At 40.8% G+C, this 19,700-nt stretch overlaps 1 protein-coding gene across 2 annotated transcripts in view; it reads left to right on the forward strand.

The window, feature by feature from the left end:
• CLIC5 (chloride intracellular channel 5) overlaps positions 1-19,700 on the forward strand; it is a 225,463-nt gene that overhangs the window by 77,910 nt on the left and 127,853 nt on the right. Inside the window, exon 1 of one of the 2 annotated variants that reach the window (XM_020993879.2) lies at positions 13,628-14,200. The exons of the other annotated variant lie outside the window; for it this stretch is intronic. Within the exon in view, the coding sequence (XP_020849538.1) occupies positions 14,138-14,200 (63 nt within the window). The 5' untranslated portion in view covers positions 13,628-14,137. Of the gene's footprint in view, positions 1-13,627; positions 14,201-19,700 lie in introns of those variants that run through there. 2 annotated transcript variants of the gene reach the window in all.

The following is a 19,700-nucleotide window of genomic DNA, read 5'->3' on the forward strand; positions in this document are numbered from 1 at the left end:
TAATCTCTGAAGAATCAAAGTTGTGAGTAATCCAAAGATCAGTTTTTTACAGTCTAGTGAAAATGCGTTTTCCTGCCAACACATTCTCTTTCTTCAGCTGAAAGTGGAAATGACATTTAGACCTTACGAGAACATTGTGAGCACAATAGATAAGATGTGTGAAGCACTTTGTACCTCCTAATTAGAAAGGCACTTGAGGGTAATCCAAGGGACATTGCTATGATTTTATTTCCACCCAAGCCCTGTGTGATACTGGTATCATCTCTCTGAGCAGAGTATAAACAATCTAGTAACTGCCCAAAGGGCAAAGGGTATCATGAAACAGAGTCATATTTATCTCCTGTGTTAGGACTGAGCAGAACTCAGGTAGAAAGTGTTGTAGCTTTAAAAAGTAAAAATAAAGTGGGTTTCCTTTTGCTGCTATCGGCAATGACTATGAGATAGTTTTAAGGACCGCATGGAGATGCTAGGGTTCAACAGGTGGAGTAACTGGGCTTTTTAAAAGATAAAAATAGAACGAGTTGTTCATAAAAAGAGGGACAGAGAGAAGGAGGTGGAACAAAAAGAAAGAAAGAAAGAAAAAGAAAGAAAGAAAGAAAGAAAAGAATTGACAGAAATGTAGGACTATGTGGAGAGCCCTTAGGGTTGAGACAGGTCTTCATTGTGCCCTGACTTCATAAAAGACTTTCTTTTTATCATTTTATCATTATCACCTTTTTATCATTGCCATTAGGCAAGAAACTATCTTATCATTAAACACTTCAAAAACAGATTTTGTTTTGTATTATATGATATATAATTATTATAATATAATGTTATATATTATTTTTTATTACAGATATTTATATTATCTATTATGTTTATTATTGTAGAAACATAAGATGTTAGAGCTGGACAGGACTTAAAAGTTCAAAGAAGGCAATTTAGGGCAGCAGAAGGAGTGTGGTACAGTGGTTAGAACACTGACTCAGGGTCTGGAGGACCTAGGTTCAAATCTTGTTTCATATGACCTGTGGCAAATCACTTAACCACCCTGGGCCTCAGTTTTCCCATCTGTAAAATGAGGGGTAGGGAGAGTGGTAGGCTAAATTAGGTGGCTTCTATGGTTTCTTGTAGCTCTATGATCTGTTTTTTTTAATTGTTTTTTAATCTGCACTGATAAATTTTGCTTTTGTTGCTTACTACCTATGTGATCTTAACCAAGTTACTTAATTTCCCTGGGCCTCTATTAGTGGCAGACTCAATTCAGGACAGTTATCCACTCAGTTCAGGTTCATTGTTGAAATGAAGTGAGGCACTCCTAGGTCATTCAGCTGGTAACAAGAGGAGGTTTAGTTAGCTGTGACATAGAAGAAATATTCAACAAGTATACTCTAGCACTTAGCTTGAGTAGATGAGCCCACCTTCATCTCTGTTGGAAACAGATCTGGTGGGCAGGGAAGTGGTAATTCTACTTGTCAAGTAGATCTTGAGACATCTGCTTCTAAGTCTAACGGATCCTGACCTTATATTTTGTGCCATTAGGTGACCAGGAACCCACAATATAGACAAATACTACCAGGAAACAGCCTCTAGGGAGGTGTGATTTTAGCTTTAGGCACTTGGTCCAGTTAAGTCCCAGGAACAGGATAGAGTGCTGAGCCTGGAGTGAGGAAGATTCATTTTCTTGAGTTCAAATCTGACCTCAGACATTTACTTGCTGTGTGACCCTTGCTAAGTCACTTGACTCTATTTGCCTCAGTTTCCCTATCTGTAAAATGAGCTGGAGAAGGAAATGGCAAACCAATTTCTTTGCCAAGGAAACTCCAAATGAGGTCAGGAAAAGTCCCACTTGGTGGAAATGACTCAACAACAAATAACAAGGGGGGAAAAACATAACCTAACTTGCATGAGAGAAAGGATTAGGATCTAGATCCTACCACTGCCTCAGTTTCCTCTCCTGTATGTCATACTAGATGGTCTCTAAGGGCTTCTAGATAAAGAGATAGAGCTTGTGATCTTGACCTCATTTCACAGACGAGGAGCCTGAGACCCCAAGACTTGTCCGAGTTCCCACAACTGCTTAGTGACAGAGATAGGGCCAGAATCCAGTTCCTTGATTGCAGCTCAGTTTTCTTTCTACTATAAGATATTACCTCCTCTACATAAACTTATTCAGTTCTGATCAATGGTCCCTATCAGATAATACTCCCTTGAACCTAGCTTGAATCTTTCAGGTAGCATTTTAAACCCTGTTTCTTCTTTCGAAGAGAACAGTGACCTCCATCCTCTATTTAGGAGCTCTCATATCCTGAAACACGTTATAGTATCTTATATTATAGTGTATACACTAGAAAGATTGCTGCCTCTGAAGGACTTGGGTTTCAATCCCACCTCAGAAGCTTACTGTCTGTATGACCCCAGATAAAACATTTAACCTTCCTTGGCCTCAGACTTCGGTATTTTTAATCTATTAAATGAGGAGGTGGGACTAGGTGGTCTCTGAGGGTCGCTTTCAGCTCTAGGTCAGTCATCTGATGTTTGTGCAAATTATTTTTGTTGTTGTCTGTTCAGCAGTTTGTCATGTCTAACTCTTTGTGACCCCATTTGGAGTTTTCTTGGCAAAAATGCTGGAGGGTTTGCCATTTCCTTCTCCAGCTCATTTTACAGACGAGGAACTGAGACAAGCAGAGTTAAGTGACTTGCCCAGGGTCACACAAGTCTGAGGCCAGATTTCAAAAGCTTTCCTGACTTCAGGACTAGCACTCTTATCTACTATGCTACCTAGCTGTCCCTAATGCAAATTATCTATCCATCTTTTATTTTCTAGGCAGAATAAGTCCAATTCCATTAGCCTTCTCTTCATTCTTTTTCTTTTTATCATTCAGCCCTGAAGCTTTGCCAATTTTTCCATGCCCTTCTTTTTAAATTAAATTATATTTATTTTTAATTAACAAGCATTTATTTTTCTCTCCCTCCAATCTTCTCCCCACTGAAAAAAAGGAAAATAAAACCCTCATAATAAATATGTCGTCAACCAAAACAAATTCCCACATTGCACCCCTTTATTTTGTGGTGTGAAGCCTAGACAGTTCCAGAGCTCTACTAAAGTCCTGAGTCTTGTTAAGTATAATCAGTCAGTCAACATGCCTTTATTAAGCAAGACTTAGCATATGCCAGGAACTATGCTAAGTAGTGGGGATACAAATAAAAGCAAAAAGACAGTCCCTGCCCTCAACAAGCTTAGATTCTAGGAAAGGGAAAAGACAACACATAAAAGTGGAACTAAAAGTGGGATTGAGTATGGTAGCTAAATCCAGAGAGTAAGAGATGGATGTTCTGGGGACCTTTTCTAAAATGAATGTTCCAGGAAAAACCCAACAATGGGAGAAGGGCCCTGCAGGAACAGAGTCAAGGGGCAACTGAGGCATGGTGGCCCTCTGGAGAATGAGGGATGGCTAGTCTGGGTCCTTCCCCAAAATGGAGCTTCTGGGAAGAACTCACCCATGAGAGAAGGGGCCTTCAAGAACACAGTCAGGAAGCAGCTGAGGCCTGGTTTTATAGTCCAGGACCACAGCAGGCTAAATCCTTTTGAAGTATATGAACATCATATTTGATTTTTTAAAAATAGTGCTAGTTTTCCCACGCCCCCAAGATCATTGTCTGTTATAGTGGCATCCAGTTCTTTGCCCTTGTGTATTCATGGGGCTTGGCAAACCTGCATTGGTCCCTTCTTGTTTACTTATTCCTAACTACTACTCCAGAGTACTAGGGATATTTTGAATTCCAATCCCATCCTCCCATTATGTGCTAGCTGCTGTCAATTTATTTCTCAATATTCTTCACTTCTCTCCCTTCTCACTCTTACAATCCCCAAATCAGGTAGTGTAGCATTAGTAAATGATTGAAAGAAAATTTTTATTTACCCTAGTGGCTTTGGAAAAAAGATCAGATGTGGAAATAAACTGGATCAAAGGACCTCAGTTTGAATCATGGCTATGCCATTTATCATGTTTTGTTTGGCCTTGGGCCAGCTGCAAACTTCTGAGTGACGTGGAAGTATAGGACTGAAGCTCCATGGTGTACTCTACACTGTGAAGAACTCGGGACATTGTAGGGTTTGGTCCCATGATCCTAGGACATGTACTACCTTTTGGGTGTTGTTGTTCAGTTATTTCAGTCTTGTCTGATTCTTCATGACCCCATTTGAGGTTTTCTTGGCAAAGATACTGGCGTGGTTTGCCATTTCCTTCTTCAGCTCATTTTACAGATGAAGAAACTGAGGCAAAAAGGTTAAATGAATTGCCCAGGGTCACACAGCTAATAAGTGGCTGAGGTCAGATTTGAATTTAGGAAAATGGGTCTTCCTGACTTCACTCTCTCTACTGTACCACTATACTACTTTATATACTTTAGAAAGTTGTGGTAAGGATCAAAATGAGAAAATGGATTGGAAAGCACTTTGTAACCAGAAGACATGCATTCAAATCATGACTCTTCCATTTGTTACTGCATTGTTAGACACTGGACAGGTCACTTGACCTCTCCTGGCCTCAGTCACCTCATCTGTAAAAGGGGGAAGTTGGATTAGATGACCTGATAGGTCCCTATGATCCTCTAATCTTTGTAATAAAAGTAATTGCTATCCAAGCCCAGAAATATAGTCTCCTTGAAGAGGTCAATAAACAGTCCATCCATCAAAAAGCATTTATTAAGTGCCTACCATGTGTCAAGTGCTGTGCTGGGCACTGGGAATAAATAGGGAAAAATAAAATGGTCTTTGCCCTCAAGTAGCAGTTATCCAGTACAGTTGTGTATAATAACATGCACATATATGGATCTATCTATTGATCTACCTATCTTCCTTCCTTCCTTCCTTCCCTCTCTCTCTTCCTTCCTTCCTTGTTTCCTATCTATCTCTCTGTGTGTGTATATAATCTGTTTTAGACTGTTTATATATGTATGTATGTACACACACACACACACACACACACAAGTAAATCCTAACATAGATAAATCAAACAAGAAACCATAAAGTCAACTGCTAAGTGGCAAGGGGAAAATTACAATTTTATATTAGATCAGAGAATGGGGAGTCCAGTAGGGGTCCAAGTAGGTAGGAAGACCATGGAAGAGGGTAGGTCCTGTTAGTCTTGAAAGAAAGGTAGGATTTGTATAGCTAGAAAGGAACGTGTATAATATTCCTGGGTCTAGAACTAGCCCAAAGATGGGAATGTGCAGGGTATGATGTGTATTTGGAGAGATATTGAAGAGACCAGCCTGCCCAGAGTGGTCATAGGATTGAGACCTGAGATATTATCTTGTCCAATACCTTCTGTTTTATGGATGAGGAAACACGAGGTCCCCCAAAATGACATTTCACCATGTTACATAGCAGAACATTGATTCAGTCAATTCAGGGCCCAAATCTTCTGAGTTCAGATCCAATGTTTTTATGTCTATGGAAGCATAGAAAAAAGGGTGAGGTAGCTAGGTGGTACAGTGGATAGAGCACTTCCTGGAGTCAGGAAGATCTGAGTTCATATTAGACCTCAGACACTAACTAGTCCCGTGACCCTGGCCAAATCACTTAACCTGTGTTTACCTCAGTTTCCTCCTCTTCAAAATGGGGATCATAATAGCTCCCAGGGTTAAAGGAGATCATATTGTAAAGTGCTTAGCCCAGTGCCTGGTACATAGTAGGTGCCTAATAAATGTTTATTCCCTTGAAAGTGGTGTGATACAGTAAAAAGAGAGCTGGCTTTGGAGTCAGAAAAGGTGGGTTTAAATCCCAGCTCTGCCACTATTTCCAATGTAACACTTTCTCTCTCTAGGCCTCAGTTTACTCATCTGTAAAAAAGAAGGGGTTGGCCTAGATGACCTTTAAGGACCCTTCCAGTTCTACATCTATGGTTCTTATAGGAAATTATTTTGGATAGACTGGTGTGGCCAGATTACAGAGGGCCTGAAGAGCTGAGCAGTGGAGTATAGATTTGATAAGGGGGGAACTCTTTTCTTTCTTCTTTACTTTCTTCTCAACCACATTAAAATTGTGGCATGCCCTTTATGTTTGGCCATCCCTTAGGTGAGCAAAATCAGTAGTTCCTAGAAATACCAGCAGAAATGTCTATGACATGACACTTAGGTATAATCCCATTAAGTGAGCTCTATGGTTGCTATAACAATGAGTCAACTAAATACAGGCAATTTTCTTGAAGCTACACAGAAGTTTGTTTTAAAAAGCATTTATTAAGCACCTGTTATATGCCAGGCTGTGTACTAAGTGCTGGGAACACAAAGACAAAACAAACAAACCAACCAAAAAGCAGACCCTGACCTCAAGGACCTTTCATTCTCCTAAGAGTGGAAATCAATAAATAAATATAAAATATATGCAGAGAACTTTGGAGGAAGTACTAACAACTGGTGAGGACGGGGATTAGGAAAGGCCTCTTGTGGAAGGTGACAGGAACGTACTCATTGTAGGAAACCAGAGTTTCCAAGAGACAGATGAGGAAGGAAAGTACTTGAGGCATAGGGGACCCGGGCAAAGACATGAAGACAAGAATTGGCATGTTGGGAATGGGGACCACCAAGTAGGCCAGTTTGCTTGGAACTGAAGTAGGAACTATCCCTGTCCCGGAATCTCTGGAACTAAAGTTTCTCATCGTAGGGAATGATGGGAAGTATTTTCTTTTTCCCTTCTAGGTGACACATTAAGGTCATAGTCAACTAGAATTTATTAGGTTCCAATAAACCAGGCACTGTGCTAAGCACTGGGGATACAAAGAAGGGCAAAAGACAGTCCCTGCCCTCAAGGAGCTTGCAGTCCAATGGGGGAGATAGCCTGCCAACAATTATGTACAGATAAGATATAGGCAGAATAAATTGGGGGAGGGGTAGTCTCAGAGATTTGTATACACAAGGAGTGCATGCATACCTTGACTTCAGGCTTCAGTTCATACCATTTTCATTCCCTTATCCATGCCCAAACATCAGTGGATATATGGCTCTGAGTGCCAACATCATATTGAAGCTGGGCACACCCAAGGCCACATTTGTTTGTAGAGAAATTGATCTGTACCTTCTGGCGCCACCCGGGTGCCTTTCTTATGGAGCTTTGACTTACTTTCCCTTTTTCCTGCGCCTCCTTGCCCTCAGGTCCCCAAAATGCCCCTTACCCTCAACCCCCAAAAAGCCATTGCTAGGGAAACACTAATTCACAGCTAGAATCACAGCTATAGGAGCACATTATGGTTTTTTTAATGCCCAGAGCTGGTCACTCCATTCACATTAGACAGAAGGTTCTGGGATTGAGTTCATGCTCCTTTACAGAGGACACAGGAAAAGGAAGATCTGGGACCTCGCAAAGAAATGGAGATCTCTCTTGAGCACAGAACTGTAACTAGTGATTTTGGTGCTCAGGAAAAGCAGTGTAGAATACACTTGGAGCAACTCATGTGAATATTGCCCTTAAATCAACTTTGTAGTGTCACTATATAAAAATAAAATTAGCATTTTTTATAAACTCAGTTAATCAGGAGGGAGAATTAGTCACTGTAGTAGTTACTGAATCAACTTTTCTGCAAAGACAGTGCACGTGTCAAAACTTTATGCCTTCTAATTTTCACTTTCCTGGGTGATTGTTCCTGTTTCCACACCCTGGTTGTAGCTCTCTCACAAGTATGTATGTTACAACCAAACTTCCACTGCTTTTTCCTTCCAGAATTAGCACTATGCCCTGGCTCCATGCTTTTTACAGGTTGTCTCAGATACTTGGAATTTACCACCTCCTCATCTCTGCCTTTAAAAATCTTAACTTCCCTATCTTTCAAGACAAAGGCCACTTCCTATGGGAAGTCTCTCTTAATCTCTGCCCCTCCCTCCACAGATTACATTGTATTTTGTTATATCTCCCAAGTGAAATGGAAGCTTCTTGGGGGTAAAGCACTTTTTTGTTTTGTATTAATATCTCCTGCATGAAAGACAGTGTAGTTTAGTAGATGGAGAACTGGCCTCAGAGTCAGGAAGTCCTGGTTCAGATCCTACTTCTGGCACATCCTGGCTGTGTGACCCTGAGGAACTCTACAAGTCTCTAAGTTGAAGAGCTGATCTTCGTTGGCAAAGGTAGTTTAAACACCCAAAGTTCCCCTACACCAGGCACAAGTCCAGACAAAAAAAGAAAGAAAAAAAAACAGGTGGAGGAAGAGGGTGGGGAATTATCCATGCTGAAACAAATAGCCAGTATGAACTAGAAATTATAGTCTAAAAAGCATCACTCTTTTTCCAAAATTAGAGTGTAGTTTTGAAAGAAATACTCAAAATTTACCCTGCAAGGTATGCATTTTGTGACTTCAGAAACTCTAGAGGTCAGGTTAGACATTGCGCTAGAGCTAGGCATTAAAGCAAGGTTACTTTTTGCAGTAATTTTAAACAAAACTCTGGCAGAACCCTTGCTCAGTATTTTGAAATTATCTTGCAAATGCCTCCAACTAATGGTATTAAATAGCTGACATATAAATGATTTTTAAAAATCTATTTTCAGGTGGATTTTATTATAAAGCTAATATTAAATAATTGCATGGAAAAGTCTATTATTATTTGCTAACAATCCTTTAATATTTTAAATATCTATAATTTCTCCCGTGTAGATATTCTCATCAATAAAGATAACAAGGGAATAAGTGTAGTGTGGACTGAGAGTCAGAGACTGATTTCCTATCTCAACTTGGCATTTAACGTCACCTGGCACATAGTAGGTTCTTAATAAAAGCTTGCTGATTGATTGATCGTGACCCTCTGGGATCTTGGGGAAGCCATTTTCCTTCTATGGGTCTCTCATTTGTAAAACTTGAGAGTTCCGTTCTTGACTGAATTCTGTGATGATATGAACCTCTCTGTGGGTTAGTCTATGATTCTGGGGAACTCTACAGCCATCCTGGTGTTGAACCTCTCTCTACTTAGCTAGGCTGGTCTTCAGATGACACATACTTGTCATCAGTACCATACTGGAAGCCTTTCCCAGCTCTGCAAAAGGTATCAGAGCCTGTTCACTGCCGTGCTAACAAAGCCTTCAAGAAAGGTCGTCTCCACACCATGATAAGGGCTTTAATGGAGTACTATAAATTAGTATTTGATAACTGGGAAGAATGTTGGGATAACTCCTCTTATAAAGACACATCACAATTTTTATTTTTTCCTTTATTTTCAATAAGCCTACTTGTCACCCTGTTTTGGAGGGATTGCTTTATTTGTTTTTATTTTAAAAGTTTCACTGAAGCTTTTTTATATGGAGTCATTTCATGATGAACCCACTCTCTGTCTTTCTCATTGAATCCTTTATAACAAAGGAAAAGTTAAGCCAAACTGACAAATTATCCTTATCTGATATAAGCAACAACATTCTGCTCCCATAGCTCCCTCTTCTCTACTGTTTCATCATCTGTTTGGAGAGACTGTTTTAGTTTATCACATTTTTGTTTGAAAAAAATTTGAGGGTTTTATTTTAAAATCCATTTTGCTTAATTGATAAATACCTTTGTAATTTTACCAGACTTATAGAACCAATTTTTTTTTAAGTTTTGGTAGTATCACACATTGCATTTCAGGTTTACTAGAACCTCAAATAGATCAATAATTGTCATATTAATATTTCTGCTATATTGGGTACAGACTGAAGTTTGTGAATGTTTGGATCATCATCGTCTCAATTATCAACCTTTTATTTCTTTTTAAAAATTCTGATTTCACTCAATTATCCATATTATGTTGGTACATAAATATTTGTAATACCAGTCTCAAAGCCAGTTGGTGAGGGACTCTTTTCTTATCGGTGGAGATAATATCATATACCTGACTGAGGGCTGGGGAGGAGTTGGTGAGAACAGGAGAGGAAAGCTCTGGGAGACTCCAAGCTCTACATATGAGGCTTGACTCCTTTGCCAAGAAATACCTGCTTCACAATGAACACACATATAACAATTAGTGAAGAAACCCACTTATCCAAATTGGTAGCAAAACAGAAATCAAAGAAAGTATACATCGGAGAATATGTACAGATGAGAGAGAGAGAGAGAGAGAGAGAGAGAGAGAGAGAGAGAGAGAGAGAGAGAGAGAGAGAGAGAGAGAGAGAGAGAGAGAGAGAGAGAGAGAGTCCTAGATCTCACCCAAGAAAAAGTTCTCTGAAGTCTCTAGTATAGCAATGTGGGGATAAGGGGCATGATGGAGAATGCCAGTTTTTCCTCATATGTTCTCAGTCTTTCCTTCAGCAACCTGAAGGAGGGTTGGCCTCATCCAGCTTCTCTTTCTCAAAATTGGAAGCCAGAAGCCCCCAAAGTGACTGCAGGGCCCAAAGTGACTTGAAGCTTGCAGAAAGTCTAAAAACTGCAAAGCTCTCCTCTCTCCTCATTTCACCAACTCCACCCTGTGCCTTATACAGGTGAAGGACATTGCTCTCCACCAATAAGGAGAGCATCCCATACCAATGGGTTTTGGAACTGAGGTTACATGCTAATTACTTTATTTTTAAAAAGCTAAGACTATGATTGGGTACAGTTTATCTTACACATATTCTGCCAGGGCATACTGACAATAAACAATTCATCTGAACAAATTCACTGATTGAGTCTAGATCGATAAGAAGTCAGCTTTTCAGTCAAATGATTGCTTTCAACTAAGTTTGCATAGTCTCCCCATGGAGGACATATACATATTGCGTACAACAAACACAGACTAAAACAAAATGGATTGGTCTGTGTATATTTCTTTACCATAATAACGTATTTTTCTTTCATGGAACCTATTGATCTGTTTCACAGAAATTCACATTTCCATAGAATATAGCTTCAGAAAGTCTACTTTTTATTGCAACTGAGAAAATGTTAACAGAATAAGATTGACAATTCATATGCATGTTGTGCCTCACAGTTTATTGACTGGTTTCCTCAACATAACCAACCCCTTAGAGTAGGTAGCATGATTATCATTGTCTACATCTTACAGAAGAGGAAACTGAGTCTCAGAGAGGCTAATTGATTTGTCAAACATCATTCAGCTAATCTTTACAGAGGACCTTTCATTTAGAGAGCTCAAAATAATTTTATGTATATGTCAGTTTCCCCTCCATACCACATTTCTGGTACATGTTATACCTATCTCAAAGACCCAAGTTCTCATTACAGAAAAGAAAAGTTAGCTGCTTAGGATGATAGAATCAGGGGAGGACCAAGTCCAGGCCTCTTCAGTCAGATTATGAGCCTTATCCACCAACCATTTCTTTGGTCCTCCACTACAGTGGCTATGTCACTAACCTGGAATGTGTAATCATGAAACAAACAATTTTTCCAAGTTCTTTAGTGATGTAAGCCCGAAACCAACAATAAAGCAATTAACCACAATCTTGATTAAATGTCTGCTATAAAGACTGCAAGCTGAGTTTTGCAGGTGCTTCCTCTGCAGCAAAAATAGAAGCAACCTTCTGGTTTGATGGTGATGTACCTACCATAGTTTGCTGTAAAGGACCCTTAGGGTTTTCCTCCCTCTGTTTCTTTGAATTCTGCTCATTCTTCGAGGCTCACCATAAATCCTACTCTCCAGGGCCCTACCCCATAATGACCTGTTGTCTTCCATTTTTGTACCATTCTTTTGGTGCTCATTATATATTCTCTTTTATCGCTAATTATTTGGGTTTTTTTTTAAAAAAATGAAATTTTTATTATCATTTGCTTTTATATCACCTGTATTCCTAACTATTGTCTCTTAGAGAGCTCCCACTGCCAGAGAACCAGCTGCTAGGTACTGCAGTAGAGAAAGTATTTAGGTCTGGTGTAAGGAACGAGTTCAAATTTGACTTCAATTTACTAGCTATGTGACCCTGGTCCAATCACTTAAATTGCTATTTGCCTCAGTTTCCTCTTCTGTAAAGTGGGAATAATAATAGCACCAGGGTTTTTGTGAGGATCAAATGAGATAATTGTAAAGTGCTTAGCACAGTGCCTGGCACATAGTAAGTGCTATGTAAGTGTTACCTATTATTAGTATTACTTTGTAATAATGAATAGAGACAAGATAAAGAAAAATTGTAAAGTTACACAGAATTAACTGTGTCAGAATAAAAGTCTAACATTATATGCAGTATTCTATGAGAATAATGCCTTCTTCTGCAAAGAAATGGGGACAGTGGAAATATCTTCTGATGATTTCTCTTCATTGAGACTAAGCTTGGTCAATATCATTTCATGGAAATCTGTTTCAGTGGTTTTATTGTTCTTTACATTTAAATTATCTGTTTTTATGTTGGTACCTGATTTGTCCAAATTGATTGTAAGCTCCCTAAGGACAATGTAGTTTTGCATTCTCTACTTTCTTGCCTATAATAGGTGCTTAATAAAAGTCAGCTGATTACTTTGTATCAATTAAGATTATTTTTGTAAAGGGATTTGCAAACCCAGAAGGTAGTATGACTTATAAATGTTAGTGAATGGTATTATTAATGATAATAAAGCTCTGTGAAAGAAATAACTGTTAGAGAGGTGACTGCAAAGACAGGAAGACCTGCTTTAAAATTCTACCTCTAATAGGAACATGCCTTGTGATCCTGGGTAAGCCACTTAACCTCTCAATGACCTAAGCAATTCTAGGAAAAGGTGCAGATCTGCCTTGTGCATTAGGAGAGGACATTCCATGCCTACACTGATGAGTTCCGTGCACTGATGAGATCACAGTTCAGGTCAAAAACAACTATCAGAAGATCCCAACAACAACTTAACACCAGGTATATATTGGTAATTAAGTAAATTATGATCCAAGTGGGCCCTGTTATAAGAAAAGGAAAAGGAAAACAAAACAAATTTTATGGGCTGTATCAGTAAGTACTACGTATCAGACACTGGGAATACAAGTTTAAAAAAAGGGGGGGGTACAATCCCTACTTGCAAGAACTTAACATTTTAATGGGGGAAACGAATACATTAAAATATGCATACAGCATAAACACAAAGTTAATTAACTACAAATATTTACAAAGTAAGTTTAATGCATTGTTTTAAAAAAATCTGTCAAAGTTAAAGTTAATATTAAGGAAGAAAAAAAAAAGAAAAAGAAACCCAGAAAACGAAAAGGGAAAGAAAAAGAAACAAAAGGTTAAAAAGAACACTGATTCCTGGCTATGAATGAACTTGACCTGCTTGCTTCACCTTTCCCTTAACCTGACACCTCGCGCCAGCTCATCTCTCCACACTTTCATTTACTCTCTCATTTTTTCCTGCCTATAAAACGATAAATACCTCCTCATTTCTCATGGGATGGGGTAGGGGGTTCCCACTCCCTGTCTCCTTCTCCCCTTCTTGAGCACGGATCATGCAGAAATGGTACTTTCGCATTGGTAACACTAGTACTCTGCTGTCCTGAAGAAACTTCATAAAAGAAACATAAGAACCTGAAAACCATCTCTATCTCTCCTTTCCTCTGCCCTAGCTCTCTCTTTCCCCCTCCTCTTTACTTCTCTCCTCTCTTCTTGCTTTGCTCACCTTCTCTCTTCCACGTCTTCTCTCCACCTCCCGCCCCCCACCCATTCTCTTTGCCCCTTCACCCACCCGAATTTGTCTCCCTCTTTTTTTTCCCTCCTCTCCCAAGGAAGGACGGCGCAACACATTCCCTGCAGCCCAGTCCTTTCTATTAAAGGGGCTGCGCCCCGGATGCGCAAAGAAAGGCACAGACCAGCCCCAACCCGGGGGTCGAGCAGCGATCCAGGACCCAGCCTGTGACTCAGGTGCAGCCCAGGCAGTGTCTCCTCCTCCTCCTCCCACTGCCCGCTAGCCCCGCCCTCCTGTGTTCCCGGCTATTTTGGGCCGCCTGGGAGCTCAGCAGCGCTGACAGATGAGGATACAGTGACCTAACAGAGACGGCCCCAGCACTTGTTGCACCCTGGAACTGTTATCAGCACGACGGGTTCATTTGTTTCCCTTTCTCCTTTGGTAGCCTGGCTCCTCTCTTTTTGGGTGGGGACTCTGCCACGGAAGATCCTCCCCAGCTGGGAAACTAGAATGTTTTAGAAAGCCTCGGTGGGAGCCGTTGAGGAAGGCGGGAGAGAGAGAGCATCCAGGTGTTGTTGAAGTGGCCACCTCTCAGGATACGGGCAGTGGCTCCTGCCTATGACAACATGACTGACTCGGCTTCTGCTAACGGGGACAACAAGGACCCTGAAATCGAGCTCTTCGTGAAGGTAGGTCTGCGCCAGGCTCCAGTCTCCACCTGCCACTTACTAGCACCTTGAGTAGCACCCGCCCTAGCAGTGGCTCACGCGCGGAGCCCTAGGGAGAGGGAGGAAGGGGCCAGAGTGGCCCTACCAGGGGCAGCGGTCCACAGCGACCCGCGCCGTACTGCGCCCAGGGTCGCTTTCTCGAACCCCAGCGCTCCCGGGGAAGAGAGACGGGAGTCAGGTGAAAAGTTGGCAGGTACCCCCTGTTTACTTTCCTCTGGGAGAGTTTGCCCTGCACTTTTGTCAAACCTGCCGCCTGGGACCGACTGTGTCGTCACCTCCCCAGCTCCGGAACCAGGCAGGAACTCCGCTTGCCTTCCCACCTGGGCTTGTTACGGAGAGGAAGATAAAGGGGGGGAGGGGGTGGAGGCAGGTATCTGGATGCTGAGGCTAAGAAGGGAAAGACGGGATACTTAAGCCTCTAGGACCCTAACTGTGAAAGAAAAAGGAAGAAAGCTTAAAGATTGTAGATATGTTTCTCCTTTGGTGATGCCAGAAAACCAATTCAGTACTTTTCCTTGTCTTTTTCTTTTTTTAAAATAAGAGCTACCTAAAAGGAAAATCAAAGAAAGGTGTTCCCCTGCTCTGCCAAGCAAGAATGGCCCCTGCAAAGTGTTTATAACGAAGGAATGTGATGGTGATAACTCTCATCATCATAATTGGTCTTAAAATTGGAAGCTATTATCTGGAAATGTTGAGTTAGCGAATAAAAGGAAAACCGTGGAATAAATAACCTCACAGAGGGTCTAAAAGGACAGTACAGAGTCCCAGTGCAAAATTAAGCAGTCATGTTCTCTAAGCAGTAACAGCTTAATCTGAAAGCTGCTATAATTCGTTTGCTCCTGTAGCTAAGAGAGAAAACTGGGAGAAGTGGCTGCTTTCTCTAGTCCTGCCAGTGTGAATAGAAAGAAACATTTGATCAGTCCCTTGCACAGGCACCCTCAGGAGCTTAGTAACCTGAGGCCAATTGAATGTTGCCTCTAGAAACTCTGCTGAAGGAAAGGGTAGGAGGAAATAATAGGGTTCAAAAATCTGGGGAGGCTAAAGGTAAAGATAGGGGATTTTAAAAAATCTTTAAAATGCAAAGGCAACCCTAGAAACCTGGAGATAAATTTGAGGTGAGAAATAGTATGTGAATGTAGGGTCATGAGGCCAGCAGAAACTTCTTAGTTTCGGTTTAACTTGAATCTTCCCTGGGATGAAAAGGAAATCCCTGTGCAAAAGTGACACCTCACCATTCTTTAAACTATTAAGGGCACTAGAAGCACCTTGCAACTACCAAGAGCTCTAGAAATTCCTTGACACTTAACAACACTCCTTTAGTCCTCCTAAAGATGCTAAAATCCAGTTATTAGCTCTTTTTACACTAAGAAATTGGATACATCCTACACTGTACCTGCCTTCTACAGTGTCATTTTAGTTTCACAGAATCTGCTTTGAGCATGTGTTGCATGCACACACATGCAATTTTCTAAATTATCTCTGTAAGTATGTTTGTGAGATTTATGACATTTTCTCTGGCCTCCCCCTCCCCACCCTCTTCTGTCTTCTTTTCCTCCATCTATTTCTGTGACAGCTCTCCCTATGGATGTCCAGGTGCCTTGACACATAGGGACCATGAAAGATGAGGGAAAAAAAATCCTATCCATTCCTAATGGAGCCAGCTATAATCTGTATCTGAGCTGTCGATGGGCCATATTGTGGGAGTGGTCCGGAATGGCCTCAATCACAGCTTCCAGGTCAGGAGACCAGGAGGAAACTTGAACAAAGAGAGTAGTCTTGCTTCTCTCCTGGAAGACAGCTATTTCAGAGCTTCCTCAGATTCCTTAGGAGTAAGTAGGTAGCTTCAGTCTCAGATTCCTGAATGACTTAAAAAACACAAATGGGCCCTTCAGAGCCAAAAAGCCTCTCAGTAGAGCAGACACCAGTGTCATCTGCGCCTAGGAAATTTGACGTTGACCATCTTGAAGAGTTCTTTCTGTGGCATAAAACCTCCACTATCCCAAAGGGCTTTAAAAAATAACCACAAAGACCAATTTCCCCCACAAAAGATAATTAATCCATAATTAGTAACCCAATCTTTCATAATGAGTCCAATAATCTATCCAGTACTGAGGAGGTCAGAAGACAGAATGGGGCAGGGAATTCTTCAAAAACAATTTTCATTTTTGCAGAGTGATTCAAATCCTGCCTTTGATACATAGTAGCTGTGCGACTGTGGAAATCACTTCACCTTTCTGAGCCTGAGACAATTCTAAGACTACAATTTTTTTTTGTTATAGATATCTTGTTTTTTACATCAACTTAATTTTCTAATATATCCCTATCTCCCCCTTCTAGACAGCCACCCCTTACAACAGAATTTTTTTAAAGAAAAACAAATTAACAATCAATCAACACATCAACCTCTTGATTCTAATACCTTCCCTCTATTATTTCTTATTTATTCTGTATATAGCTTGTTTGGTCATATTGATTTGCTTATCGTCTCTCCTATTATGTTATGAGTTTCTTAAAGACAGGGACTGGCACATAGTTGTTGTTCAGTTGTTTCAGTTGTGTCCTACTCTTTGTGACCCCATTTGGGTTCTTTCTTGGCAAAGATACTGGAGTGATTTGTCATGTCCTTCTCCAGCTCGTTTTACAGATGAGGAAACTGAGACAAGCAGGGTGAAGTGACTTGCCCAGGGTCACACAGCTAGTAAGTGTCTGAGGCCCAGATTTGAACTCATGAAGATAAGTCTTCCTGATTCCAAGACTGGCACCCTATCAACTGTACCACCTAGCTGCCCCTATCTACCACATAGTAGTTGCTTAATAAATGTTTATTAACTAATAGGCTGACAGTTGATGAATCTCCACACTAGTAAAATTAGAGATCTTTGTTGTAGTGACTTGGCCAAGTGATTCACCTTCTCTGACCCTGAGGTTTTTCTTCTATAAACTAGATTCTCATTCATGGGGATAGGAAAATGTTTGAAATATTCTGATATAATTGTAGTGGTCAGGGCTTTCAGTAGTTCCTTCTAAGGAAGCAATAACACACTTTGTAGAATAAGGTTTCCAGGAAGGTATTTATTTATGTCACTTCTTAGTGGGGGGGGAAAAAAGGTTGCTAAGTACAGAAGGATCTGTGAGTTAATCAGCACAGGGAACTCCCAGTGTTTGAATTCCCTTTACTAACACAGATGGCAACCCATCTATGACCTCGTAAATAAATCCTAGGGTTATTATTGCTTGAGGCACTGAGGGATTAAGTGACTTGTCCAGCTACTAAGTGTCAAAAATGGGTTTGAATCCCTGAGTCACCATTTCTTCATCAAAAAATTAGGGAGTTGAGGGGCAGCCAGGTGGCACAGTGAATAGAGCTCTGGCCTTGGAGTCAGGAGGACCTGAGTTCAAAGCCAGCCTCAGAAACTTAACACTTACTAGCTGTGTGACCCTGGGCAAGTCACTGAACCCTGATCACCTCACCAACCCCCCCCAAATTAGGGGGTTGAGTAAATGGCCATAGAGTTCCCTTCTAACTCTCTATTGTCCTATGAAAAAAATTCAGTGTAACTCAGATCAGTGGGTGGTTGTTGTTCAGTAGTTTTTCAGTCCTGTCTAACTCTTCACGAACCCATTTGGAGTTTTCTTGGCAAAGATGCTGGAGTGTGTGGGGAGGGGAGGGGAGGGGAGGAGTGGGGCATGGTAGAATCAAGATGGCAGAGAGAAGCCAGGAAGTTGTCTGAGCTCTCCCCAGTTTTCCTTGGCAACAACATTAAATCAAGCCTCTAAAAGAATTCTGGAGTGACAGAATCCACAAAAAGAGAGTGAAACAATTTTGCAGCTCAAGATAACTTAGAAGGGCTTCAGGAAAAGTCTGTCTTACTTGGAGAAAACAGGAGCACAGCACAGCTCAGGTGGCATCTGGGCAAACCAGCAGGAAGTTCTTAGCCACAGCAGAGATCAGCAACCAAGGCCCCATGGTCCTGGCTCAGCAGGCCGGTTGTGAGGCCTACAGCCCCAGCACAGCAGGTAAACTGTCAGTCCTGGAACCCAGGGCACAGGAACGAGTAAGCCGGGGTGCAGGGGGCAAGTCAGCAGCCCCAGAGGCCCAGTGCAGAAAGTCAGTGACCTGGCCCCTGATACAAAAAGCTTGGAACAGTGTCCCCTGTACCACAGGAGCAGAGCTCAACTTTTAAAAATGAGCAAAAAGCAAAAAAAAAAAAAAAAAAAAAAAAAAGAGCCTTACCCATAGAAAGCTACTATGGCAACAGAGAAGATCAAAACTCAAACTCAGAAGATGACAAAAGTATCAAAATGCCTACATGTGAGCCCTCAAAGAGGAGTATGAGTTGGTCTCAAGCCCAAAAAGTCCCCCTGGAAGAGCTCAAAAAGGAAAATCAAGTAAGAGAGACAGAGGAAAAAATGGAAGAAGAAATGAGAGTTACGCAAGAGAATTACGAAAAAAGAGTCACTATCTTGCAAAAGGAAGCACAAAAATTGACTGAAGAAAACGGCTCCTTTAAAAGTAGAATTGGCCAAATGGAAAAGGAGGTACAAAAGGTAACTGAAGAAAATAATCTCTTCAAATTAGAATTGGGCAAGTAGAAGCTAACAGCTCTATGGTCTCATAGGTGTCTATCAAGAATGTCAAGAATATCAAGAAACAATAAAACAAAATCAAAAGAATGAAAAAATAGAAGAAAATGTAAAATACCTCACTGGAAAAACAACTGACCTGAAAAATAGATCCAGAAGAGATAATTTAAGAATTATTGGACTACCTGAAAGCCATGAGAGAGAGAGAGAGAGAGAGAGAGAGAGAGAGAGAGAGAGAGAGAGAGCGCTTGCACAGCATCTTTCAAGAAATTATCAAGGAAAATTGCCCTGATATCCTAGAACCAGACTGTAAAAGTCATTGAAAGAATCCACCAATCACCTCCTGAAAGAGATCCCAGCATGAAAACGCCAAGGGATATTGTAGCCAAATTCCACGACTGTCAGGTCAAGGAGAAAATACTACAAGGAGCCAGAAAGAAACAATTCAAATATCAAGGAGCCATAGTCAGGATTACACTGGACATGGCAGCTTCTACATTAAAGGATTGAGGGTTTTGGAATATGATATTCCATAAGGCAAAAGAGCTTGGATTACAGCCAAGAATCAACTACCCAGCAAAATGGAGCATAATCTTGCAGGGGAAAAGATGGACATTCAATGAAATATGGGATTTTTCAAACTTTCCTGATGAAAAGACCACAGCAGAACAGAAATTTTGATCTTCAAATACAAGACTCAAGAGAAGCATAAAAAAGTAAACAAGAAAAACAAAGCATCACATGATATTCAATAAGGTCAAACTGTTTATATCCCTACATGGGAAGACGATACTTGTAACTCTTAAGAACTGTATCTCTATTAAGAGGGCAGTTAGGGGTATATTTGGACTGAGGGTGTGGGTATAAGTTGACATAT

The sequence above is a fragment of the Phascolarctos cinereus genome, unplaced genomic scaffold (genome assembly GCF_003287225.1).
Source record: "Phascolarctos cinereus isolate Bilbo 61053 unplaced genomic scaffold, phaCin_HiC Scaffold_5;HRSCAF=322, whole genome shotgun sequence".
Taxonomy (NCBI): domain Eukaryota; kingdom Metazoa; phylum Chordata; class Mammalia; order Diprotodontia; family Phascolarctidae; genus Phascolarctos; species Phascolarctos cinereus.